Source organism: Arachis duranensis, chromosome 5 (assembly GCF_000817695.3).
Source record: "Arachis duranensis cultivar V14167 chromosome 5, aradu.V14167.gnm2.J7QH, whole genome shotgun sequence".
In the NCBI taxonomy this organism is placed as follows: Eukaryota; Viridiplantae; Streptophyta; class Magnoliopsida; order Fabales; family Fabaceae; genus Arachis; species Arachis duranensis.
The window spans coordinates 106,901,533-106,927,819 of NC_029776.3; the positions used below are offsets into that span (position 1 = coordinate 106,901,533).

Below are 26,287 nucleotides of genomic sequence, written 5' to 3' on the forward strand. Positions count from 1 at the left end.
ATATATTAAATTATTAATATGCATATCTTATATACATCTAATCTATACTTTTAATATTATATGTATAATCGAGTCAGCTCACGAGATAATGAGCTGAGCTCATTCAAACTCAAACTCGACTCATTTAATTTATGAGTTCAATTCTAAATTCAAGCTCGGCTCCCCAACTCACGAGTTCAGCTTATCAAGCTATTAACGAGTCGAGCTCGAGTTGGCTTGACTCACTTCTAACCCTAGCAAACACGATTCAAACAAAAAGTAAAATCGTCAAATTCAAAAATCGGAATTAGACTATCGAACCGACAAAAAATCGATTAATCGAACTGAACCGTGACTCGGACAGTTTTTAAAATTAAGCCCTAAAAATACGGAAATGGATCCTATTCTTTTTTTTTTTTATTGAAAAAAATAAAGTGTGATTTATCACCTTTAATTTTATAAGTGGGATAAAAATAAATAAGAGAGAAAATAATAAATAGTGAGATCAAACACTAAACACTATCCAATATTTTTTTCCACCAGAGAAGATCCACTGCCTAAAAATCCTGCATTTTGACTTGGAACCAAAATTGAATCCTCTAAACCCAGACACCCGCAGACAGCAGAGACCCACTCTCGAGCCTCCCCTCCAGCCCTCCACTCTCACCTCTCGCTCTCAGTTCCCACTTCCCAGTCTCCACCTCGAGCTTCCGGCGCAACCTCCGTCCTGCCACCGCCGCCATCGCAAGGTCCGTGGAAGTCACTCACCGTCGCAAGTTCCTTTCAGCCAGCTTTCTTTTCAGCCGTCGAAATCGCAGCCACCGCCGGCGCCAGTTTCCATCGCAACCTTCCTTCCCTTCCATCGCGCAGCCACCGTGCGAACGTGGAAGCCTCCGTCGTGCAGCCACGCCGCCGCCGGTGCTATCTCTGTTCCACCGCAGCCACTGTCCTGTTCGAAGCCCGTTCGAAGGTGCGCCTTGTCTCCGTGTCTCTCTCTTGCGGGCTCTGTTGAAGGCTTCTTCTAGCTTCTAGGTAATTTTTTCTTTAACTATAATTGAATAATTTTTCGAAATTATGTGAGATGTGAACTGTGATTTGTGATTTTTGATTTTTCTGTGAACTGTGAACTAAAGTTACTGAACTGAACTGTGAACTTTGTTGAATAAGGAAGACGACCTTGAACTTCCGCCGTCTTGTCGCCGTCCGTCCTCCACTGCGATCGAAGGTCATTGACTCAGAGCTAACTCGTTCTTCATCTTTTTTAATTTTTTATGCTTTGTTCAGAAATCATTGAATGATTATTGAACATTTTGTGTTTTTATTGAATGATTATCTGATTAATGATTATTGATTAGCTCTCTGCTGCTGTTTTGTGTTTTCTGTTTTGTGACTTTTTTGGGTTGTGACGTGTTGCTGCCTGTTGGTGATGAATTTGTTTTTGTTTACTATTTTGTGAATTTTTCTGATAGTGATGTGCTGCTGCTACTGTTGATGTGCTGCCTTGTGTTTACTGTTTTGTGGTTTTCTTTGGTTTTTTTGGGTAGTGATGTGCTGCTGCTGTTTTGTTTTTTACTGTTTTATGATTTAATTATGCTTATATTGTGAGTTTGTGACTCTCTTAAACTCTTAATGATTCATTGGTTTATGATTTAATTATGCTTAGATTGAGTTTTTGCAAATTTTGATGATTGATGACAAACTTTCATATTGGCTTTTTATTTTTAGATATTTCTTGTGTTTTTAATTTTTGTTGAAAGATTATTTGATTATTGATTTGCTCTGAACTTGCTGTGCTACTGTTTTGTGTTGTGATTTTATTATTTTGATTTACTGATTATTGATTAAATGTTTGTGCATATAACCACTGTCTTGTAAGTGCTTTAACTTTTGTGTTTGTGCACTACACTGGTTAGAATCTTAGTCCTTTTAAGTGGAACCAACTAAGAGTTAAATTGATTCCTTCGTTTTCCCTAAATTGTAACCCATTCTCCAGATACAAAATTGACAAAAGGCGAATCCATCAACATGGATAGGATCAGTAACTTACCGAACTCTATCCTTTGCGACATTCTCTCATACCTCCCAACAAAACAAGCTGTATCCACCAGCAGCCTCTCTCGCAGGTGGCGCCATGTTTGGAAGGATGTCCAAGTCCTTGACATACGTGAAGAACCCTTTTGTTCCTCTGGGGATCCCAGCTTAGATTCTTTTGTCAATGCTATTCTAGCTCAGCGCAATGCAGATTTGTACCCCATCAAAAAGCTCCGCCTCACTTGCAAAAGTTTTACGGTGGATCCCATCTCAACATCGCTTAATGCCGTCATTGGCCCCTGTCTTCAGGAACTACATCTCAGCCTTAAAGTAAACGTAATGTTTAGAATGAACTTGCCTAAAGCCATATTCACTTGTACATCACTTACGTCCCTTGTCTTGAAACATGATATTTCATTGAATTATGGTCCGGAGTTTCCAGATGTATATCTGCCATCCCTCAAGAACCTAGAGTTGCAAATTGACGAAGTGGACAACAAGTTTTTTTCTGGCTGCCCTGTTCTTGAAAATCTTGAGCTCATTCTACAGCACATGAGCTCAGTCTGCCCAGAAGGTTATGTTTATATACCTACAATTCAGATGCCTCACACATTGAAGAGTTTAACCTTTGAAGATTACTCTACCTTGTGTCATGAGATCAGCCATCGTGTGATAGACACACCATCTCTTGAATACCTCCATCTGAAAATAATGACGTCGGTGTTTTCTGAGCTACACATGTCGGTTAGCCATTTTCCCAACATGGTGGAGGCACATGTTGATATTCAGGAATGTGAGTCACGTGTTAATATTAACGGTGCATTTTTTGAACATGTCTGTTGGGTGCCCATGCTTCTCCAGGCACTTCGTGAAACAGAGTTGTTGACATTGAAACGTTACACAACTATGGTAACATGCTTATTATATTCCCATGATTCCTCAAGCTTAATGTTTGATATAACTCGATAATTTCAATTTATAACTATAATTTTGAATTAGGAATTATATTTAATATCTAGTTATCTTCTACACAGTGCTTATTTGGTGCTCCAGCTTTCAAGTTTCCAGAATTTCACTATTTGCTCTATCTAGAGCTTGATTTTCAATTTTTCAACACAAACTTCCTGCTAAACTTCCTTCACAGCTGTCATGTACTTGAAGCTCTCGTAATTTATAATTGGGAGGTATGAATGCATTTCAAGTTAAATCTAGTGTCTCTATTTACTTTTTGTTGTTTGCCCGAGTCTAATGAGAAGTGCTGTTTTTTGTTATCAGAAACTCTATCACCTCCCCATGGACTATAATGGACCAACACCACCAACCATGGTTCCCAGTTGTGTGACATCACATCTCAAGAATTTTGAGTTTATAGAATATCAAGACGCTGCAGATGAGCGTGAATTTGTTGCATATCTTTTACAAGAAGGACTTGTTTTGGAGACAGTGACAATTCAACTTAAATCCAATTTAGACCTAGAGACAAAGGACAATATTGTCAAGGGTTTATCTGCTCTACCGAGGGGCTCTACAATATGTCAGTTAAATTTCTTTAAAATCCCATTTAACATGGTATGAACTCACACTATCTCTATCCTTATCCTCTGTTGTTCGTTGATCAAAACTGTTGACAAAATATCATGTTGGAGTCTTAGAGTTTTATATTATTAAAGTTGCACAACATTGAAATAAATCAAAAAAATTTTGATGATATTTTTTATATAGTATATTTTTAGTACTTTTAGTACTCTTTTTTAGTATATTATAATTTTTTTATTATTATTATTTACGATTAATTTTTTGTTTAATTTACTTTACCTAATAGGATCAATAAATTATATTATAAAAAGATAATAATAAAATAATACAAAAAAATCACAATTATAAAAATGTATAATGTCAAACAAATAATTAACAAAAAATAAAAATAATAAATAATAGAAAAAGAGAATTCATATAAATAGAAATAATAAGAATTTTATAAATAATACAATAACATGTATAAAGGATAAAGTTGGTAAAATATAAATAAAGATTAAATATTAATGGTTAAAAGCCCGTTGGTAAAATGCAAAAGTTCAAAATTATTGCTTCTTGTAAATGTGATTTTAAATGCAAAATCACTTTGGCATTTATGAATAAAAAATTTAACAAACCAAAAATTGAAGCTTTCAAAAAATATAAACTTGCTTTTTCTCTTCCTAAGGCGTTTTTCAAACACACTCTATAATAGGTTGAGTAATTTGTACATTGTGTATTTGTGTACATGAATCGTTTGTGGGCCTAAACAGTATTCTCAATTAGTTAGTGTGGAGTATATTCCCCGATTTTTAATGAATCATACAATTAGCTCTGAAACTTGTCTCTGAGACATTGAAAGCAATTTCGTGGTAGCTTTAGGTTATTTACAAAAAAATGTTCCGGAGGACCGAAATAACTCAAGTTCAAACCAAATGGATAATAACATGCGGTACGGTGAGGTTTAACGAGTTTCCATTTTATACTTGGCGTTTTAAAATTGTTTTAATTAATTCCTAGACGATGACGTTCAAATAATGATAGAAATGTATAACATGGTATACTAATTGACAACTTGACTAGTCATTGTAAACTCATCATTATTGTAATAGGTTTTGAACTCCTCCAACTATAAAATTAAAATATATCAAAAATATATGACGGGGGTTAGTCTTGGAAAGTGAATCATACAGATTAGTCATTTCTTGAACTCCTTGATGACTAATTAAACAGCTTTTTTCAGTATTATTTGAGCAAAATGAAAATTGCCGAAGGGGAAAAATAATTGAATGGGAAATGGAAGCTGATGTTCTAACTTCTATCAGTGATGTGCAGTTCTACACTACCATCCAACAAATAGTATCTTTTCCATTAAAACTTACAAACTTGTCCTGGGCTTTGCAGCAGCAACAGTCCTTGTAACTGAACGCATGGTTACAAATTCTTCTGCAGAAGATGGATGTATGCCGACCTATAGAGAATGGAACATTGTGTTCCCATCAGCGATTATATTACAATATTTATTAGCATGACATGAAAATAAAACAGTGAATAATAAGAATCGGAAATGTTTGGTGACCAAAATAAATTAGCCAAAAATAGCCAAAGCTTGCCTTATTTTTAACATTCATTAATTGTTAAATTCTGCCCTTTTTTTTCTCCCTAGCATTACCGAATAATAAGAATAATAATATTAACAACAACAACAAAAATAATCATGAAAGCAATGAACTTTACCGTGCTGTCAAACTGTGCCTTGGTAGCTCCACACTTCAATGCAACAGCAATACCCTATTCTCAACCAATATCAAGATCATGAATTAAAAGCAGTAACTTATAGTTGAAGTATGCCCCCCATCATTATCACAATCACAATGCATAGGACCACAAAAAACACTAAATGCATTCCAAAGCTAATGGTGCGAATCCATTAGCATACCTGCATAATTTCTGGCGCATCAGGCCCACACATGGATGCTCCGAGAACTTTGTCTGTCTCGGCATCAACAACAAGCTTCATAACAGTTTTCTCTTGTCGCCTGTTTCAGAAATATTATGAATTAACAAAATTGTTCATAGAGGAGAGATGGAACAAATATAACTACTGGGGACCCCAGCTGTGGACTATAGAAGCTAGGAGATTTCACAAGATCAACATAATTCCTGATTATTCTTCCTCACAAATACCAAATAAAATACAATCATAATATGGTAAATGTGCAACAGGTAAAATATGAAATAAATTACACATACCCTGAGATGGTATTTTTCATGGGATTGAAGGTTGATGTGAAAACTAGCACATCACCATTTGCTTGCTCTATTGCCTGCTCCTCACTGAGGCCAACTACAGAAAGTGGTGGAATGCTGCAAAACAAAAAAGAATGAGAATGTGTTAATCCAACGAACAAGCAGAAGGTACCATATAGAGAACAGAAGGGCTCGTTCTGGAATCAGTTAAAAATCCAAAATGACTAATAGTTGACAAGATTATGCAAAAGAAGCTATACCTGAACACAGCATAGGGGATGTTACTATAGTCTGGCTTACTTTCTTGCGCACCAAATACTGTTTTCTGAACATAACCAGATTAAGCAAACAAAGTGTGTTATCCTTGTAACAGAAATGCATCACCAACAGTCCAAAACCTCCCAAACAAAAAGAGAAACAGGTAAACTGATCCACTATATCTATACGTAGGAAAACTTACTGCAAAACATGTTCCTTCCATCAAAGCCACTGGAGTGAGATTCATTCGGTCTGTTACATCACCGACAGCCCATATGCTTGGTATGTTTGTGCGTGAATATTCATTTACCTAAATACAATAAAAACAGAATATTTAGAACTATTGAGTGTCAAATTATTCTCCAGCTCTTATTAATTCTCCAATTCAACAAGAAGCCATTGACAAAAAAGCATCTCATAGTGTTTGAAACTACAATCAATTTGCTCCACAAAACAAAGATCTCGCCAAAAGGCAATACTTACCTTTACCTTCTTAAAGGAACATAAACGAAAGAATGTTTCTACTTGGGACGTGCATGATTTAAACATAGTAATTCCAGTATATAATTAATAATTCCTTTGGAGCTCCTATAATAGTAGGGATTCAATGCACATGACAACCAAATTATGGAATGTGTAGCTTGATAAACCTAGTAGAAATAGTCACATGTGGTATCTATAATCTATGAAACATATTATAAAGACCGTGATTTAGTATAAAACAGTCACAAGAGCTTGATGTCTCATCAAGGTCACAAAATGAGAACAACTCAATCTTGGTAGACTTTGCCCAATATTGCAGAAACAAGAAAATAATTTTAACATAGGAGTTGTAGACCTTTATTGCTCCATTGCTGTCAAGCTCGACACCTACAGCTTCTAAATTTAACCTCTTAGTATTGGGGACTCTACCTGCATCCAGCAAAGAACACTTAATAATATTAAAATTAGTAGAGTAAAGCCAACATTCCATGAGATTCTGCATTATTCATGACTTCTCTGCAAACTTGAACCATTAAAATGAGTGCTCTGCTCTAAAGATTAAAAGTCGACAACCATTAAAATTGATCAGGTTATCACACATCAAGAATGAACTCATCAGGATGACTAAATGAAAAAACTCCATTTAAAGGTTCAAACTTACAGATATTATTGCAGATTGCTTAAACTTTAAAGCCACTATTAAACTACACTATAGACCTGAAGTTGTATTACTAATACCTAACACTTTGTATGCTTACCAGTGGCAAATAGCACAACATCAGCCATCAGCTCCTCACCATGATCTGTAACAGCTTTAATGCCATCTTCTGTTTTAATCAACTAGAAGATAAAATTTATTGCATTAGCTATGCGGAAAAGAAATGAAAATGAACTGATACATTTTAAAGAAATGAAAATACCTGTGTCAAGTTTGTCCTTGGATGTAAATTAATTCCCCTTCCCTCAAGATTCCTCGCAACCACAGCTCTCATTTCATCATCAAAACCTCTGCAGCAAAATATTAGTCAGCAGGTATGAATGTACAAAGAGTATAAATGTAAAAAATAATACAAACAAGAAAACAAATGCAACCTGTTAACTACATGTGGTCCAGTGAAATATCTATTATTACCCTGCCTTAAGGATTTCTCACATTCATGAGTAAACATATGACCTCAAATAGAATAGCAATTTTATTTGTCTCAAACTCTCAATAATCAAAACACTATCAAAGTAATAAATGTATAAATAAATATGAAATATGGATGCCAAAGGCAAACCTCAATGGAAGTTCCTTTCTGAAAACAAGATTGACTGTGGAACCCATCCCTTGCCATATAGAAGCAAACTCAACTGCTATATAGCTGTAAACAGGATATTAGTTAATTACCATGAAATAGTAAATAATCAAACTAATATAAGAAGATAGAAACACACCCTCCTCCAAGAATCACGACACGTTTAGGCAATTCCTCTAAACTTAATGCTTCATCAGATGTTATGCCCAACTCCTGCATCCCAAACAAAAAACACAATGATATATCACATAATCATACTCATAACCAAGTAAAGGCTGTAGCAATCACACCATTAACATCAGTTTACAATATTGATTCAAAATAAGTAAATTTACCTTTCCTGGAATATCCGGAAGATGGGCCCTACCACCAGTAGCAATCAGTATGTGTTTTGCCGAATAAGACAATTTAGTGCCATCCACTTGTGTCACCTCAACTTCATGTGGGCCCACTACCTTTCCCTCACCTTCAAATAATTTAACCCCAGCATTGGATAACAATCGCTTGTATATTCCATTTAACCTATTGATTTCATCTGTCTGCAATTTGACAAAACATGAATGCAAAAGACAAATAACTATCTTCTTTTTTGGTGATACTAATGAACTTCTTGATGCAAGAAAATAGTAATTCTTTACACTATTAAACAAACAAATATTATTTCTAAAATAAATATAAGAATCTTGAATACCTTCTTTTGTAAGAGCTTCTTCCAGTTGAAGTCAATCTTCTCGCTCAATTCCCACCCATAATTCCTGGCATCCTATCAGACACAAAAGAGTTTGTTTAATCATCAACGTGAGAAATACAAATCATGACACAAAAATCAATATGAACCAACTTCGGTGTGTGTTAAATATAGTACTGAATTGAATTAAAGATCAAATCCTTACCTCAAGATCCCCTCCAAAAGATGCTCCATAGACCAGAATCTTTTTGGGAACACAACCACGAATCACACACCTTCAAAATTAAAGTCCATAATCATTTTCGTGAAATACTTGGTAGTTGAAGAGATAGGCTGTTGGGAAACAGGGCGGGAGCCTGGGACGATGAGGATGAAAAACAGGACAGGAAATTTATTCTATCTGCAGACTAAGGCCCATAAACATGATAGCAGATAGCTTCTGATTTCAGAACTAATGTTACGTGGGAACTGTAATGAAGCAGCCATTATCTAATTCCATTCAATAATAGTCCAAAATGTACAAGTTTCAATCAACTTACGTTCCACCAACACCTCCAATCGTTTCTGAGCTAATTGGATGATACGGAAGCTCGCAAATCCCAACCTAATGAGAACAAGTTTCAGAATGTGATAAGGAGAGAACAAATAAACCACAAGTGGACTCAGAAAGTTCAAAAAGTAACATGAAAGAAATGATAATCACAATATTATCTGAAAGTTATGTATTAGTAACCAATTCGAGAGCAACTCTAATTGTTTTTTTTTTTTTTGTAAAAATCAGTGGACCAAATAAGCCTATGTATAGAATACATTTTGGAATACCACATACACATTAAAAATGTGCGAAACAACCTATGTATGAAGTGTAATCTAAGTGTTTCTAAACCAACCACCATCAAAGTTTACAAAAACTTGAAGCTTTACTTAATGAATAACGGAGTCTCTTCTGCTCTATATACATAATATGAATCAATATAAACTTGATAATAATAATAATCCGCAAAGTAAATCAAATAAAATAAGATGAGAGATTAGTTACTTTAGCTCCGAAGTTGGCGGAGAATCTAGAGGCACGAACGCCACCACTACCAGCTCCAATAACGAACAAGTCGAAGTCAAAATCAGTCGCCTCTTCTTCCAATGCAGCAGCTGGTTCACCATCGATCAGCATCTTTCTGGCCATAGCTATATAAATCAATTAATCAATCTGCATCACCAACATCGTCGTTGCGACTTAAAGTAACAAACTCAAATATTCTTTTTGAAAAAAAAAAGTATATACTATTTTTTAAAAGTGAAGTGAAGTGAAATGGAAGAACTGCATACATCTCGGAACTGTGTGTGACGTAGATCGGAGATAGAGATGGGAAGTAAAACGCCGACTGAGGTGTGTGTACGGAGAGAGTGAGTGATTGGGTTAGGTATGCTGTGAGAGTGATGAGTGGAACCGCGACATAAAAAGAGAAGAGAGAGAAAACAAATCATATGATATGATTGATTACAAGATGCAGATGCTGTATTAATTGTAAAGGTGCACCCATTCATCCTTGTTTCTTACTACTTACTAGAACCATTTTTTATTTTATAGAAAATATAAAATAAATATTACTTTTTTATAGATTTTTTTATCAAAAATAGGAGACTTAAATTTAGAAAGATTATATCATTTGAACTATAAATCATTGACTTTTTTATAGGTTATGCATTACAAAAATAAAAAATAGAATATATGATTTAACGTACTCTTTAGTCTTTAGTCAAATTCTTAAATTAAAAGGTTTGACTAACAACTAGTTAAGAAAGTAATAGAAAATATTTTATTAAAAATTTATTTTTTTAATTCTAATACATTTTAATATATTAGATGTGTTAAAAGGTTTAACAATTATTTTTTTATTCTTAAGATAATTATTAATAAATTAAATAAAATGTGATATTCAAGTAATTCAGATCATCTAAATTTCGTGTATAATTCAAAAAGATGAAATAATGAATAATAAATTGATAACAAAGAAAATGAGAGAATATGAGTATATGAATCATAAAATTTCTCGAAAAATAGGTCTACCAAATTTGGCTTCAGGTCCTTAATAAGTAAGGTACATTATTTAAGGATTTTGGAGTGACACTATTTATTTAATTTTTTTATTGGAGGTTATTTAGTGTTTTTCACAATTATTTTTTAATTAATGTGTGTGTTTTACATGTATGTGAAAACATATAATTCATCAATGATGTTTTGTAAAAAAAAATTCAAAAAATATAATTTATGAGTGATATTTTATTAATGGTAAACTACTAAAATGCTCTCAAATTATTTAAATATGAACAAAAATGCATCCAAATTTTACTATCGACAAAAATATCTTTAAAAAATTTAAAAACACAATAACAATACCCAACAGTAAATATATATTTTCAAATTTTGATGTGATTTTTTACAAGTATAATTAAAAAAATAAGATATTATTATTCTTAAAATTTGGTCATTTTTTTCTACGTATATATTTTTTGTGATTTTTAAAAGTATTGTTAGTTGCTAACAAAAAAAATATATACTAAAAAATCACCAAATTTTAAAGATAATAATATCTCATTTTTTTAATCATGTTTGTAAAAAATTGTATCAAATTCAATCTTTAATGTATTTTTTGAGAAATACATATTTAATGTTAGATAATCTTGCAAAAAAACTAACATTAAAATGTATTTCTCAAAAAAAACATTAGAAATTGAATTTTAATACAATTTTTTGTAAGTATGATTAAAAAAATGAGATATTATTATTCTTAAAATTTGGTAATTTTTTATTAAGTATATATTATTTTGTAATTTTTTAAAAGTATTATTGGTTGTTAACAAAAAAAATATAAAAAAATATATACTTAACAAAAAATTATCAATTTTTATGTATAATAATACCTTATTTTTATAATCATAATTGTAAAAAATTACATCAAAATTCAACCACTAAAATATTTTTTGAAAACATATATTTATTGAGTAAATGCTCAAAATGGTCCCTAAATTTCAAATCGGTATTCAATTTAGTCCTTGATTTTTAAAAATGACCAACTAAATCCCTTAAATTAAAAAAGCATGCGTCTCCGTTCATCCCTTGCAGAAGCACCGTCTAGATATTGCTGATGTGGAACGTTAACTGCCATGTGGGTATTCCAGTTGTATGCTGATGTGTACCAAGGTTGAATTTGATTCAAATTGGTATCTGGAATTGTCTAATATTACCCAAATTGGTCCATTTCAATTAGAAAACCCTAATTGTCTTCTCTTCTTCGAACTGTATGTTGTGTCCTTCTCTTCTTCGACTCTCATTCTCTTCTTCGACCTCTCTTCTTTGCCCCAATACCCAAATTGATTTCTCGTCTGCGTGAGTGATGATGGGTGATAGCGAGAGAAGCCAAAGTAGCTCAAGTAGGAACAATTCTGCAGGCAGACCTTGTGGCAACAAAGGAATGCGCAATAGGGGAGGTAAGAACGCCGTTTTCTGTAATTGCGGGCTTCGAACGGTGATGAAGTACTCAACGATGGCAGAAGATCCTGGTAGACCATTTTATGGTTGTCTGAACTTTGAGGTAAAGTTATGGCCGTGAAGAAAATATTAAGATGGTTTCACTTTGAGTTTGGATTCACCTGCATTTTTTACTTTGCAGTATGAAATCCATTGTAATTTTTTTCACTGGACTGATGGATGTGAAGAACCAGTTTGTACAACACCCATTCTACAAGAAGTTTTGCATGAGTTAAATTGGAGGATGACAAACTTGGAGAGTGATGTTAAGACGGTGAAAATGATGACAATGGTACTGCTGGCTTTTGTAGTTACTTCTAGTGTGTGTTTAGGTGTTAGCTTGTTGGGGTTTATATTCAACAAATGATGATTATATTATAAAATTTTAAATATCTTAAGTGGTATGTAATGTCTTGATGAAAATGGAATGAAATGAAACACTAATTTTACATGAGTTCAAGTCTTGATGCTGCACTTGTTCTGCTAAAATTGTGTTCAATTAAACTAAAAAGAGATAAATCAAAATATGAACTAAACCAAAAACTTCATTAATTTAACATAACATAACTATTTCCGGAACATGAAACAAGTGTTGTTTGTGCTAAAACACATTGTGCATAACATACTATCACAACCCAAAACATCATAGGCCATAATAAGTAACAACATTCAAAGGCCATGCATACAGGTTTCAAAGGTTACATTACAAAAATACACATTGTTTAACTATAGCATTTAACTATAACAACATGAACTCAAAAAGCCATTACACTTTGTGCTAGTTAGACATTTTTTTCTTAGTGGGTTGAATCCTGGAGTTGGAACAAATTTCAAGAAGGAGGCCAATTTTTTAGAGGTTGCTGCACTAGCTCCCTGAATAGTCTCTCTTGAAATCTCAATTGGATGTGGAGCAGCCGCAACAGTAGCACCAGTGGATGAAGTTGTCCTCTTGACAGAGAGTTTGTCTATGCGTCTCTCATTTTTAGTTCTCATAATCCCTTTCTTGGCAATCTTTGTAGTCTTTATAGCCTATGATAGCAATAACAACAATAAAAAAGTGTCATTATATGAATGATGATACTGTCAAGAATCATATTAGCTGACCAAAAACATATCTTCTCAAGTTAACAAGAAAATAAATTTGTTTGTTTCCAGATTGATTAACTCAAACTCTAATTTTGATTAATGTTTTTAATACTATTATTACCTGAGTTGTAGGTTCTTGTTCATCTTCTAGACCCCCTTCAGCAGCAACTTCTGTTTGAGTTTCAGTTTGTCCTCCTTCATCACCAACCTCACATTCTGCACTAACAACCTCACATTCCTTATCTTTAGCACTAGCGTCACCCTCATGTGCAACATCTTCAGCAGCCTTTGCAGCAGCTGCTAACTCATCAGCCTTTGATTTTTTTGCTATTTTACAACTCTTTGTTGTGTGACCAACATCTCCACATGTCCTACAGGTGAATTTGTCATATTTTTGCTTCAATTTTGTTGTAGTGCGCTCTTGGCTCCCCCAAACAGGTGCCTCATGTGCATCTTTTTTTCTTGCATAATGTGATGGCCTGCCACGGAGCTTGCTCTTTACAGGTGGTAAGCAATGGAGGTATTGTGAGGTTTTCCACAACTGTTGGCCTCTTACCGGTTAATATGGTACTCATAAGTCTTGTTGTATGAGTCTATTGTTAGTCATGCATGGACATAATTCTCAGGTCTACCATTCATGACTGAAATTGCAGCTATTGCATGATGACAAGGTAACCCTAGCAAATAATAAAATTGAGTAACTAGGTGTGTTGATAGGTATATTACCGTGCAATTACACAAAAAAATAAAATAAAATCAAATATTACTTACCGGATAACTGCCAAGACCTGCAGCTACATGTTTGGTTTCCCAAATCAACCACCACATTATGTGGTTCACCATGCACTTCAAACATGATTTCAGCCGCATCTCTAGACCACATTGGTGTATGATACCTGCTGTAATGCCTTTCCTTCGCAAGTCTACTTTGTTGAATTGAAGGTAAGTATCCCACATGGCTAGAGAGTTTCAGTTTGTTCCTTGCCATACTAGTCAAGGCATACCTCCTAACCTCCTCCAGTAGAGTCAAGACGGGCTTGCATCTATATGGTTTGGTGGCAGCGTTGAACACCTCACACATGTTGTTACACACATTGTCAACCTTTGGAAAGTCCTTGTAGTGAGTCCTGGTCCATGCCTGCTTAGAAAAATTGTCTAAATATGCCCACGCCTTCTCATTCACCCTCTGTATAGACTGCATATACCCGTTGAATTCCTGGACAGTCATTGCTCTAACACACTTCCAAAGCAAACTCTTTAAGTGTGAGTCCTTTCATTATTTCTGAAAGTTTTGCCAAAGGTGCCACGCACAGAAGCGGTGATGCGCACCTGGCATAACCTCACATAATGCTGGGATTAGACCCTACAAGATAACAAAATAGTCACTTAAAAACCTGAACAAATAATAGACTCTTGAGTTTTACCAGTTATATAATAATAAATTGAAAAACAGGGTATAATTTAAACTTATGCGCTTAAGGATTCCTAAATTCTGCAATTGGAATAACAATAGTATACTAAATGAAGTTGATTGCATAAAAAGTCCAACAAGGCTAATCAAGTTTTTAACCAAGTTTCTATACTATACAAATCCAGCAAGGCTAGTAGAATGCTATTTGAAACAAATTGAAATTAAAATGAATTACTTTGTTTGGAATCAATTATTAATATAAAATAGTCCTTCGAATTGTGTTCATTAATTTAAAATGGTCCTCAAAATCATATAACGTGCCTCTAATTGAAGCATATAGGTTATCTTCTGCATATCAGAGATGAAGCACCAACCATGCTCTGTCTGATCTCCAATGTCTTCATGCAAGAACTCCAAGAACTATTTTCAGTTGTCTTTGTTCTCAACATGAACAATTGCCCATGCAATTGGGTACACATGATTATTCGCGTCCTGACCCATGGCGCACATCAGTCAACCTCCATAATAGATCTTCAAAAAAGTCCCATCAAGTTCTATCAAGGGTCTACAGCCACCCACAAAATCTTTCTTGCATCCATGCAAACAAACATAAAACATTTCAAATACACCTTCTCCGTTAGGCATCGGGCTAACACCTAACTTGACAGTTGAACCCAGATTAGATCTCAATAGCTCCTCTGCATAATCTCTGAGTTTAGCATATTCTGCAGCTTCATCATCCCTCACTATTTTCCTTGCATCACCCAAAGCTCTTGTAAATTGTGGTCCTAGCCAATTGTATTCCAGTTTTTGCTTTAAAGTAATTAAAAACCTCACAGTGCCTAAATGTTGGGAGCTTCCTAACCTTCTTAACAAGTACATCATTTACATCATAATGCACAAAACAGACAGCATTAATCATTTTGTCGCAAAACAATCATATTGCAAAGAACTAGAAATCAACACTATATTTGTAATAAGAACGCATATATTTTCTTTCTATTGACTATAACTTAAACCAGATTATGATTTATGTGGTTACAAATTTAATATTAGAAACCCTAAACCCTAACATTTGCGCCATTAACAACCACAACATTTTAAACCAATCTCTTACGTATACAACAACACATTCACACATAAGTATCAAGAACGCTCAATGAAATACAAAAAATGGAAGAGAATGATCAATATGAACTGTTACCTCTCACTGTCGGTAGTGTACGAAGGTGATGCTTCGTCGATAACTCCTTCACTGACCGGAGAGAACAGATTCTTAGGATGATCCTCGGCGAGCAAATGTGAGTGGGAAGTATGTGAGAATGAATGGACAAAGAAGAAGAGAAAGCTTTTCTGAAGTTTTGGTGGGAAACGTTGAAGTGGAAGGGGGACCAACAAGAATAGTTTATGAAAAGAGAAAAGCTCTGCATACAAGTCATTATGGCTTATATGCTTTACAAGTTAATTAACGAATAAATCCCAAAAACGTGATGCAAGGTCTACATTCTTCTTCTTCTTCCTCTTCCTCTTCTTCTTCCTCTTCCTCTTCTTCTTCTTATTTTCTTTCGTTTCTTGCCTTCTCTTTCTCCTTCTTCTTCTTCTTGCTGCGCGTTCTTCTTCCTCTTTCTCTTCTTCTTCTTCTTTTCTTTCGTTTCTTGCTTTCTCTTTCTCGTTCTTCTTCTTCTTGCACGTTCTTCTTCCTCTTCCTCTTCTTCTTCTTTTTTTTCGTTTCTTGCATTCTCTTTCTCCTTCTTCTTCTTCTTGCTGCACGTTCTTCTTCCTCTTTCTGTTCTTCTTCTTTATTTACGTGCTTTTCTCTCTGTTTTCTTTTTTCGTTATTCTCGATTTCCATTTTTTTGACATCAAGCTCTGAAATCGTTTTTGAAGAAGAAGAAGCAGCAAAAGATGAGGAGGAGAAAGAGAAAGAGTTCTGAAATATGCATAAGATGTACTTCAACGAATTTTGGGTGTATTTCTTAAATTCTTTGGGTGTATTTTTGTAATCTTTTGGGTGTATTTCTGTAATCCTTTGGGTGTATTCTATAATCGTCTGGGTGAATTCCTGTAATCGTTTAGGTGTATTTCTGTAATATTTTGGGTGTATTTCTGTAATTGTTGGAGTGTATTTCTGTAATCGTTTGGGTGTATTTCTGAAGTCCATTATCTTTAAATTTGGCAAGAAAATTGTTTTCATGGAGGAAGAAGAAGAAGAGTCGTTCATAATGCATGGTGAGTAGCGCGCTTTGGAAACAGGAAGTTGTTGAATAACGTGCGTTTTATTTACTCTTGATGTGAAAGTGTGTAATGCGTTAATTAAGTGTAATACGTGTGTTTTATTGGACTCGTAAGACTTGTAAGCCAAGAAGAATTGTATGTGTAGCATGCCTCTTACGAAAAAAGAGAGAAGATGTTATTTGAAACGAAGTCGTTTTACACACTTAGAGCATCCTTTCATTCAACGACGTCGTTTAATGGAATGCCCACATGGCAGATAACGTTTCACATCAGCAACGTCTAGACGACGCTTCTGTGAGGGACGAACGGAGATGCACGTTTTTGAATTTAAAGGATTTAGTTGGTCACTTTTAAAAATTAAGGACTAAATTAAATACCGATTTAAAATTTAAGAACCATTTTAGACATTTATTCTATATTTATTATTGGGTATTATTGTTATGTTTTTAAATTATTTAAAAATATTTTTATCAATAATAAAATTCGAGTATACTTTTGTCAATATTTAAATAATTCAGCAACATTTTTAATAGTTAACCCTTTATTAATCTATCAGTGATATTTTATCAATTTATCAATGATATTTTGTCAGTAATATTTGTCAACTTTATTGTGCCATACAACCGTGTAAATATATGTTCATCGGGCTAATTTTGGGAATTATACCTCCTGCTGCTCTAATATTTTAAAAAAATATTTGATCATAAAATATAAAGGAAAAATCTATGAAAAATACATATTACTTATATTACTTATATATTTTGAAAAATACATAATTTAGAAAATTATATGCTTTAACTAAAATACTTATATATTTCTTGATAGTTAAAAATCTATGAATATTTAAGTTTGATTAAAGTTTTATTTGCAATTTTTTTGGTCATTTTAGCAAAAATGAATGGACTTTGATGTAATTTTAACTTTTCCTTATCTTCTTCTTCTTCTTCTTCTTCTGGTCTTGAATTGTGAGGTAATAGTATAGTGTGGTGAGAACAAAGAAGAGAACCTGTGGCTGAACCATGGCGGTGAGTTTCAACCTTGCAACAGCATTCAAAGGCCTTTCTCTGTCGTCGTCTTCCTCTTCCTATGCTTCTGCTTCGCCGCTTCCCTCCTTTGTATCTCTCCCTCGCACACACATTCAGATTCGGCCTCCTGTCCCTCTCACCATCCAGAACGCCCACAAGAAGGGAGCTGGCAGCACCAAGAACGGCCGTGATTCCCCCGGCCAGCGCCTCGGCGTCAAGATCTACGGTGATCAAGTCGCCAAACCCGGTTCCATCATCGTTCGCCAACGTGGTACCAAGGTACTATTCATTCCAATTTTAATTCTCTGTTTTTTTTAATATGCACTCTATCTGTTTGTTCTATTGCCTAAGCTCACTGAGGAGTTAATAGTGTTTATTATGTTTCATTTTTTTGCTATGTTTGCTTTCTTCCTTACATAAACATTTGTATTTTATACAGAACCTTTCAAGTTTCAATGGTGTTAAGCAGATGATAAGTGAATAGGTAGTACTATAGCTTGCTTATCACTGCAAAAGCATGCTTCCTTAAACTTCGAAGCTTGATTATATATAAAAATTTGACCATTACCATGTTTTTGGCATTTAGAAATTTACAAGTAATATAAAATGTGTAGCATCCCATAACTTTGAAGAAGAAAAAAAAAAGACCATACAGGGTCACCTAAGTATTGATTTTGTTTTGGACAATACTTTTAGTTTCATGCAGGAAAGAATGTGGGGCTTGGCAAAGACTATACCATCTTTTCCTTGATTGATGGAGTTGTGAAATTTGAGAAATTTGGGCCTGACAGGAAAAAGGTTAACTGAAGCTTTTTACACCTTGATTATGTTACTTAGAAAAATTAGAGAGAGTACAAATTGAAGCTTAATTATTATGATTTCTTCTACTTCAGGTGAGTGTTTACCCACGAGAAGTGCAACCTGAGAACCCCAACAGCTATAGAGCAAGGAAGAGGGAGTATTTCAGGATGAGGCGCGAACGCAGAAAGGCTAGAGAAGCAGGAGCAGTACTTCAACCCCAACTGGTGCTAGCTTCTGTTCCTGATGTTGCCATCACTAATCCAGTGTGCTGATACGTGTAAAATTCCTCCTGTATCTTGATTCCTTTATAGCATTGTATAAGTTTTGTTTTGAATTTTGAAATAGAAAACTAAATATGATTGTGTGTGGTATTCTTGACATTTCCTTTTGTTCAATAATTTTCTGTTTGATGATGAGTTCTCAGTTCTCACACTTCCCCACCTTCACAAGCTAAGCTAGATTGATATACACTGATATCACTGGATCATTCCCCCTTCCTGTCTTTTCATTTTTTTCGCCGGAACTTTGCATCGTGAAAAGCTATATACATATATTATGAAATATATATAAACTTATAATGAAATATGCACAAAAGTTAAGCTTATAGAACATTTATAATTTTTTATTATTTTGCGACACATTATTTAAAAAATTCAAGTCACGCATTATTTAGCCAATGAACTTCACATATTGCTAAAAGAATTATAAATACTCATGTATTATATTATTTTTTATGTTTAATTCTAAATCATTTAAAGAAGTAAGATGTTTAGCAATTTTGAACATGACATGTGCCAAAAAAAGTAAAAAAAAAAGGAAGAAAAGACACCCCTTAGGTGGAGTTGTGGACTCTGGACAGATTATATTTTAATGATTTGAGCAAGTTGCAAACGGAAGAAACTAACCTTTTTTCCAATTCCAAATTTTTAGAATAAGTTATTATTTTTTATTATAAAATAAATTTAAATGTTTACATTTTAACCTCAAAATATTTAAACTAACTCGATACACATAAAAATTGAATTAGTTCCATAAAATTACCCACAGATCATATTTTTTTTCATTACAAAATACAAATACACGTCTCTCTCTTTCTCTCTTTCTCCTCATACATATCTAGTAGTTTTTTGATTGAGTAGTTGGCGAAACATTATTATATTGTTTAGAAAAATACATACTGATTTATCATTAAATCAATAAAGACGAAATTAAAGCTGCACCTTTAGCAACCATCTAGAAACATGAGTGGAGAAATATAACAAAACTAAAAGATCAACATATAGGAAGGAAAAATTCTTGGAACCTATACGTAAGACTGTAACAAAATCCTGCATATGACAAAAATTGCTGCGTCAACTGATCCCTTTTCGGCTTTTCGTACGTCTTCAAACGTAGCAGCATTAACTAAACTAATCCCATGAAGAAATTCATGTTTTAAGAATGAAAAATAGACTAACAATGAATGTGCCTTTATTTGCAGAATTTAATATGCACACGTATTTCTTCTTTTTATATAATATATATAAGAGATATTTTTATCTTGTAAAATGAGAAATATACAAAAGAAATGTTCACAAACACACAGATGCAGTGTCTTGCCTGAAGAAAAGTGATTAAAGCAAGGAAACCAAATGATGAGTTCATCAGCAAGAAAGGAAGAAGAATATGATGACGACGATGCATGCATGTATGCGTTGTTGTTGTCAACTTTTCAAGTGTTCCCTTTCATATTGAATGCTGCTGTTGAACTCAACCTGTTTGAGATATTGTCTGAGTTAGCCCCCAACGGTGCATACTCATCGGTTTCCGAAATCGCTTCAAAGCTTCCTTCACAGCACCCTCAACTCCACAACAGGCTGGACAGAATGCTTCGTGTGCTTGCCAGTTTCTCACTTCTCAATTCGAGTGCCGTCGTCGTCGACGGCGACAAGGTTGAGAGGCTTTATAGTCTCTCACATGCTGCTAAATATTTTCTCAAAAATCAGAGTCATAATCTAGCTTTTTTCTCAAATCTCAACTGCCACCCAGCTCTAACAAGGGTTTGGTGAGTGAGTAATTTAATTAAGAGAAATGCTAGAGGGCCGTTAGAACTTATTGTTTTTTAAGAGTATGGGATAAAATATGTTGTTGGATTATTAGACTAAAAGAATTAGACTAACGAAATTGAGTTGATAGCTAAGTAATGGCCAGAAGCAATAAATTCTGATGCCCCTATTATTTCTCTTTAATTAATTAATCTGATTGAGCTGCACTAATATATTATTGAATTTTAATTAATTAGGGTAAACATTAAGGATGCAATTGTTGATGGAGGAATAGAGGTTTTCAAGAAGGTTAATGGGATGTCAGTGTGGGAGTACATGGTGAAGGATGCAGAACTGAGTGACACTTTCAACAAAGCAATGGCAGGAATGTCTGCCACACATATGAAGAAATACTTGGAAGCATATGATGGATTTGAAGGAGTGTCAACGCTGGTTGATGTTGGAGGAGGTACTGGACACTGCCTCAAAATGATCCTCTCCAAGTACCCTAATATTAAGGGTATTAACTTTGATTTGCCTCAAGTCATTCAACATGCCCCACCCTATCCAGGTATATTATTCATTAGTATACTCTTCCTTCTTAGCATGGATCTCAATTAAGCACATATAACCTTTCCTTTTATGTCTCAAGGTATTGTGCACGTTGGAGGAAACATGCATGAAACTATTCCAAAGGGGGATGCCATCATGATTAAGGTAGTTTAAATAAAAGCTTTATTTTAATTTGTTTGACTATATTTCAACTATCATTTTACAATGATTAATGATAAAATTGTGGCAGGCTGTTTGTCATAATTGGTCAGATGAGAAGTGTGTAACAGTGCTGAAAAACTGTTATAAAGCACTTGAAGAGAATGGGAAAGTGATTATCTTTGAGATGATTATGCCTGAAGAACCAGATTCAAGCAATGCCTCTAAGCTTGTCTCTGTTGTTGACAATTCAATGTTGCTTCATGCTGGAGGCAAGGAGAGAACAGAGAAAGAATTTGGGAAGCTATGCAAAGACACTGGATTCACCACTTACCAAGTTGTTTGCCGTACTCTTTCTGTTTTCGGAGTCATAGAATTTTATAAATAAAATACAAGGATCAAATACATGTTCTATTTCTCATTTAGAACGTGATATATATAGTGTGACTCCTTTTGTTTACTTATAACTTTCTCCTCATCTATATTTTATAAATAAATATTTGTTATGTAACATTCCTTTTTGCTTTTGGACCTATTCCAACCCTTACATATGAGAGCATGTGTTAGGCATCACCATTTTAAACTTTTGATATTGTTGAAACAGAAACCTAACCCTGCTGCTTTTGATATTATTAATTACATTTCTTCAGGCTATAACAATGTCTCACTCCTTCTATCTGTATAAGAAACCTACACAGATTAAGAACATTGTTTGCTTTATTTTACAGCTATCTACTTTTAATATCAAATTCTGCTCACATCATCACCCCTTTCTATACATATACTATACAAAATAGGATTAAAACAAAATGTAGAGCCCATGGACAAGCTTGGTCCAATAGGCAGGTAAAGTGTCCTGTTTCCAGCTATCATGTTCATACAATAATGCAAGGAATGATAGGGGGAAAAAGGATTTATCATAATAATAAACAAAAAATGAATAATGGAAATTAGATTATTGTGCTTATTTTCCTTCCTCTACCAAAACAAGAAGATTATAGTGCCACTTTAAAAGCCTAAAACTTCATCTAATTGGCTTGGCTAAAAAAGATTAGAACAGAACCAATAGGAACATATGTGACATGTAACAATGAATGAAAGAAAATTTCTCTCTATAATTTATATCTACATTGCATTTGATGAGGCATAGCTCTCCAGTGATAAGGATTAAGCCCCTCACCATAGACTAATAAAAGGCTTTCTAATTTTATACCTGATTGACATAAATCACCACAGGAAAAGGATCATTATCTTACTCTCCTTCTTGGTTGCTTTTGATAGTTGTTAACAGAGAAGAGCTTCTTCAAGACCTTCACAATCACCACCATGCTAGGCCTATTGATATTCTTAGTTGCTGGAACTAGTGCACCATTATTATTATTATTATTGGCAAATCTTGATGAAGCTGGAGTAGCACATCTGAATTCATCAACTTCTCTTGAAGAAGATGTAGCAGAAGAACCTGTTGTTGAAGAGCACATCAACTCCTCATTGAAATCCTCCCACAACAAGTCCATTTTCTCTTCTTCCTCATCATCATCCAACAAAGTTCGTTGTTGAATTCTGGTCTCAACTGATGAGAAGCTCTTCCTCTGAACCTGAGATATCAGTTTTGCTCCAAAGAAATCACAATCTTCTTCTCCTTTGTTTCTTTGGTATGGATTAGGAGATGCTGCTGGTGATAGATTCCACAAAGGAGGTGAATCAATGGCATGTGCATGAGTATCACTGATTCTAGGGAAACTGAATTCATCTGTATCCATGGCTTGGATAATCAGAACTCTAAAAGATTGAAAAGAAATTATGAATGGATTTTGATTAGGTTTGTGAAGGTGGACCTTGAAGTTGTTTAGGGAGGGGTTTTAGACTTTTAGTTCAACTGCTGCAAAAACCAAAGCAAGAATGATATGTGTGCTTTCTCTCTCTATGATCTTGTTTACTAACTATCTCATTACACAAGTCTTTCAAGCAAGTTTATGGCCACTCATAAGTAGGCCAGGGCCATAGATGTCTAAACATAACAAAAGGCAACCACTCATTTCCTTTGCTTAAATTTGTTGAAAACAATAATTGATACACAATATATCTATAAAAGAAAGTGAAGTAAGAATCAATAAAAGATGTATTTTTCCCATATTTATGCAAAAGGGTACCTTAATAACAATGTATGAGAACAATAGTATGGTGTTTAAGATTTATGTACATAAGAATCGTATTCTTTTAAGAGCAGCCAAAGGGGGATTATTATGCTCATTATCGCCGGATTGGTAGGGGAGAAGTCATTCATTAAGGTAGTAATTTTTCCAAATATTGGTGTTGACTATTGGAGCCATGAAAGGGATATTGGTTCAATCTCTATATAGCTTGTCTTAGTATTGGGGCTCCACAATGGACACTTGTCTTAGTTGTCTCTTTATAATTTCGATGGTGATATACAATTATGGACGTTATTATGAAGAGTTTGCAATTTTCTTTTGCATTATATTTATTATTTGTTAGGGACAACAAAAATACAGTTAAATGGTGCACCTCATTTATACTCTTTTATTTGTGTTATTGGAACTTGTTGAGTGCTGAACTGCTGTTAATTAGACTATATAAATTGACATAAATAAACTTAATTTTTCAACCAAAAAACTAATATTGTGCATTATTTACTTGACATCCTCAAGTGGCACTCTTGTGGGTGCCTTAATTAATCCCACCATGTGTTTTTCTCTTTATAACGTTTTCTTTTTTTAGAGTCTTGATGAATAATATGAATGAAAGAATAAATGTGTAAATTAACTGTTCTTATTTTCATATGACCCTATAAATGTTGATGAGTCAATTTGTTGGTAAATTGCTTCAGGCTTAATTTAGTTCTCCTTGTCATTTTCAAGTACTTAAAGCTCTATTAAAAAAAAAATTTGTTAAATTAGACTCTCGATGTATTATCTTTCTTGATTTACTTTCTATTCTATTATCCACCTTGTTAATATATACTTACAAATAAATTCTCTATTTCAATTCAATTTTTAGTTTTTTACTAACAGATATACATATGGAGCTAATTAAACTAGTGATATTTGTTCAAGATTGATAAAAAAAAAATTGCAATTGCACTTAATAAAATGGGCTGCACCTATTAGAACAATCCTCCTTTAACCTCTCCCCTTTTTTTTCCTCAAAATCTTCAAATAGCTTTTGGAAAAAATAAAATAAAATAAAATAAAATTTATGAGTTAAATACTCTGAAGATCATTATCTTCAGATTATTGGATAGGGCATTCATAGAATATATTTTCTAGTATGGCTTTTTGAAACGAGAAAATGAAATTAGAGAATTGATTGATAATTTGTTTTATACTAGAAAATTTTTATTGAATTTTTTTAATTAAATATAATAATTGAATTGAATATTGTATTAACTTATAAAATTCAAAGTAATTAAAACTAAGATTATGAAACTATATATCATAGATCATGATAACTTTTATTTTGTATGCTTTTTCCCTTTTGGATATCTTAAAAGAAATATCAAATTAATTTATTTATCAAAAGACACATGAGAAATTATTTAAATGTCGATCTAATCGGAAATTATTTTATATATGTGAGTTCAAAATGTAGTAAAGGATGAGAAATATGTTACTAATAATCTAATAAATATTGGTTAAGTTATCAAACATTTACCTTCTTTTCAAATTTTAATTGTGTAGAGTTATTAAATGGGTTAAATACTTTTTTCGTCCCTAAAGTTTGGGATAAAAATCAAATTTATCCCCAACATTTTTTTATTATTAAAATTATTCTCAACTTTTACAAACATTTTAAAATCATCCTCCCCTCAATTAACGAATTTTTTCAGACACTTTTACCCTTGAAGTCGTTAACGCTTCGTTTTCATTCCTGCGAAAAGTATTCAGTGTCTCATTTACATTACACAATAGAAAACTGATGTTTCACTTTCAATGATACCCTAAAAGAGGTTCATCGTCACCTGAAGAGTATCGTTACTGCATTTGGACTACGTTAGCAAGAGTGTGGAAGGAGGCCGTTCTGCTGTTGTCATCTCGATTCAGGTATGTATGCACCATTGGTTTTGGTTTTGTGGAGCTTGAACATAATAATATTGTAATGGATTCCGTTATTTTTCTAAAACTGCTAGCATTTGATTTAAAGTTTTTTTTGTTTCTTCGTTTTAGGGGATGTGAAGCTTTAATTTGAGTGTCTACCATGGGGTCAATTTGGATATGATAATGGGATATTGCAGTATATAGGGAGACAAAAGACACTCAAGACATTGAGAGTGATTGTTGGTTTGTATTTGAGGCATATGCAGAGTCAAGACAGTTTGGGTACACAAAGAAGAATATATCAGCTTTGTGATATAAAGATCCAACAACTGAATGGTTAGAGAAAGATCTGAAGTTATTTGCTGCTGATAGAGATGCACTTAAGATGTGTAGAATAGTAGAGTTGAGGAGTCATGTTGAGATGTTTGTGGTGCATGAGGTTGAGGATGCTGACGATTTTCCTGAAGTTGAGTATATTGATGTTGGAGGCAAAATAGAGAAAAATCCTAGGAATTAGTTGGTAGTTTATGAGGGTGAACAAGGTCAACAGGTGAAAAATGATAATATGGAACAAGTTAACGAAGGAGATAACTTGCACCCACATGTGGCTGCCGAAAATGCACGGGATGAATCGAACAGTGATGATGATGGTGATGATGAGGAGTTATTCCGTCTGATCTTGAGGTTGACAGTGCAGATGACGTTCATTTTACAGATAATGAAGAGGAGTATGATGATGAGAGTGGGTTTGAAGAACTGACAAGTGCTAAAGATGGTGATCAGGTTGATAAAGAAAAAGGAGTTGTGAATGGTGATTTTAGTGATGAAGAAGACTTCAATAGTGATGAAATAGATTTGGATTATGAAGTTGGTGGTGGTTCAGATAAGGAGGATAGATAAGAGGA

At 33.8% G+C, this 26,287-nt stretch overlaps 5 protein-coding genes across 9 annotated transcripts; 3 read left to right on the forward strand and 2 right to left on the reverse strand.

The window, feature by feature from the left end:
- Nucleotides 1-543: 543 nt before the first annotated feature.
- Nucleotides 544-3,718, forward strand: LOC107491550 (putative FBD-associated F-box protein At5g56820). Of its 3 annotated transcripts, none has more exons than XM_052261374.1 (5): nucleotides 544-1,011; nucleotides 1,147-1,204; nucleotides 1,973-2,919; nucleotides 3,045-3,194; nucleotides 3,286-3,718. In XM_052261374.1, the coding sequence occupies exons 3-5, from the start codon at nucleotides 2,005-2,007 to the stop codon at nucleotides 3,583-3,585; spliced, it is 1,365 nt and encodes a 454-aa protein (XP_052117334.1). In that variant the 5' UTR covers nucleotides 544-1,011; nucleotides 1,147-1,204; nucleotides 1,973-2,004; the 3' UTR covers nucleotides 3,586-3,718. The 3 variants fall into 3 exon arrangements, with proteins under 3 accessions (XP_052117334.1, XP_015967898.1, XP_015967896.1); XM_016112412.3 differs by having other exon boundaries at nucleotides 1,151-1,204; XM_016112410.3 differs by lacking the exon at nucleotides 1,147-1,204.
- A 980-nt stretch (nucleotides 3,719-4,698) lies between these two features.
- Nucleotides 4,699-10,002, reverse strand: LOC107491549 (glutathione reductase, cytosolic). Of its 3 annotated transcripts, none has more exons than XM_052262364.1 (17): nucleotides 9,829-10,002; nucleotides 9,542-9,677; nucleotides 9,042-9,106; nucleotides 8,708-8,777; nucleotides 8,506-8,577; nucleotides 8,150-8,353; nucleotides 7,954-8,027; nucleotides 7,797-7,880; nucleotides 7,437-7,524; nucleotides 7,275-7,356; nucleotides 6,872-6,945; nucleotides 6,236-6,343; nucleotides 6,036-6,100; nucleotides 5,779-5,892; nucleotides 5,465-5,564; nucleotides 5,263-5,316; nucleotides 4,699-4,996 (listed from the first exon to the last, which is right to left on the reverse strand). In XM_052262364.1, exons 2-17 carry the CDS (start codon nucleotides 9,671-9,673, stop codon nucleotides 4,904-4,906), a joined length of 1,479 nt encoding a protein of 492 aa, XP_052118324.1. In that variant the 5' UTR covers nucleotides 9,674-9,677; nucleotides 9,829-10,002; the 3' UTR covers nucleotides 4,699-4,903. The 3 variants fall into 3 exon arrangements, with proteins under 3 accessions (XP_052118324.1, XP_020999315.1, XP_015967894.1); XM_021143656.2 differs by having other exon boundaries at nucleotides 9,542-9,687; nucleotides 9,829-10,001; XM_016112408.3 differs by having other exon boundaries at nucleotides 9,542-9,709; nucleotides 9,829-10,001.
- Nucleotides 10,003-17,649: 7,647 nt separating this feature from the next.
- On the forward strand, nucleotides 17,650-19,005 carry LOC107491548 (50S ribosomal protein L27, chloroplastic). Its single transcript, XM_016112406.3, has 3 exons — nucleotides 17,650-18,067; nucleotides 18,485-18,586; nucleotides 18,682-19,005. The coding sequence occupies exons 1-3, from the start codon at nucleotides 17,783-17,785 to the stop codon at nucleotides 18,859-18,861; spliced, it is 567 nt and encodes a 188-aa protein (XP_015967892.1). The 5' UTR covers nucleotides 17,650-17,782; the 3' UTR covers nucleotides 18,862-19,005.
- Nucleotides 19,006-19,800: 795 nt separating this feature from the next.
- LOC107491547 (isoliquiritigenin 2'-O-methyltransferase-like) lies at nucleotides 19,801-21,799 on the forward strand. The gene is made up of 4 exons (XM_016112405.3): nucleotides 19,801-20,633; nucleotides 20,871-21,184; nucleotides 21,266-21,330; nucleotides 21,416-21,799. Exons 1-4 carry the CDS (start codon nucleotides 20,221-20,223, stop codon nucleotides 21,710-21,712), a joined length of 1,089 nt encoding a protein of 362 aa, XP_015967891.1. The 5' UTR covers nucleotides 19,801-20,220; the 3' UTR covers nucleotides 21,713-21,799.
- A 485-nt stretch (nucleotides 21,800-22,284) lies between these two features.
- Nucleotides 22,285-23,520, reverse strand: LOC107491478 (uncharacterized). Its single transcript, XM_016112316.3, has one exon. The coding sequence runs from the start codon at nucleotides 23,085-23,087 to the stop codon at nucleotides 22,572-22,574; it is 516 nt and encodes a 171-aa protein (XP_015967802.1). The 5' UTR covers nucleotides 23,088-23,520; the 3' UTR covers nucleotides 22,285-22,571.
- Nucleotides 23,521-26,287: the final 2,767 nt, after the last annotated feature.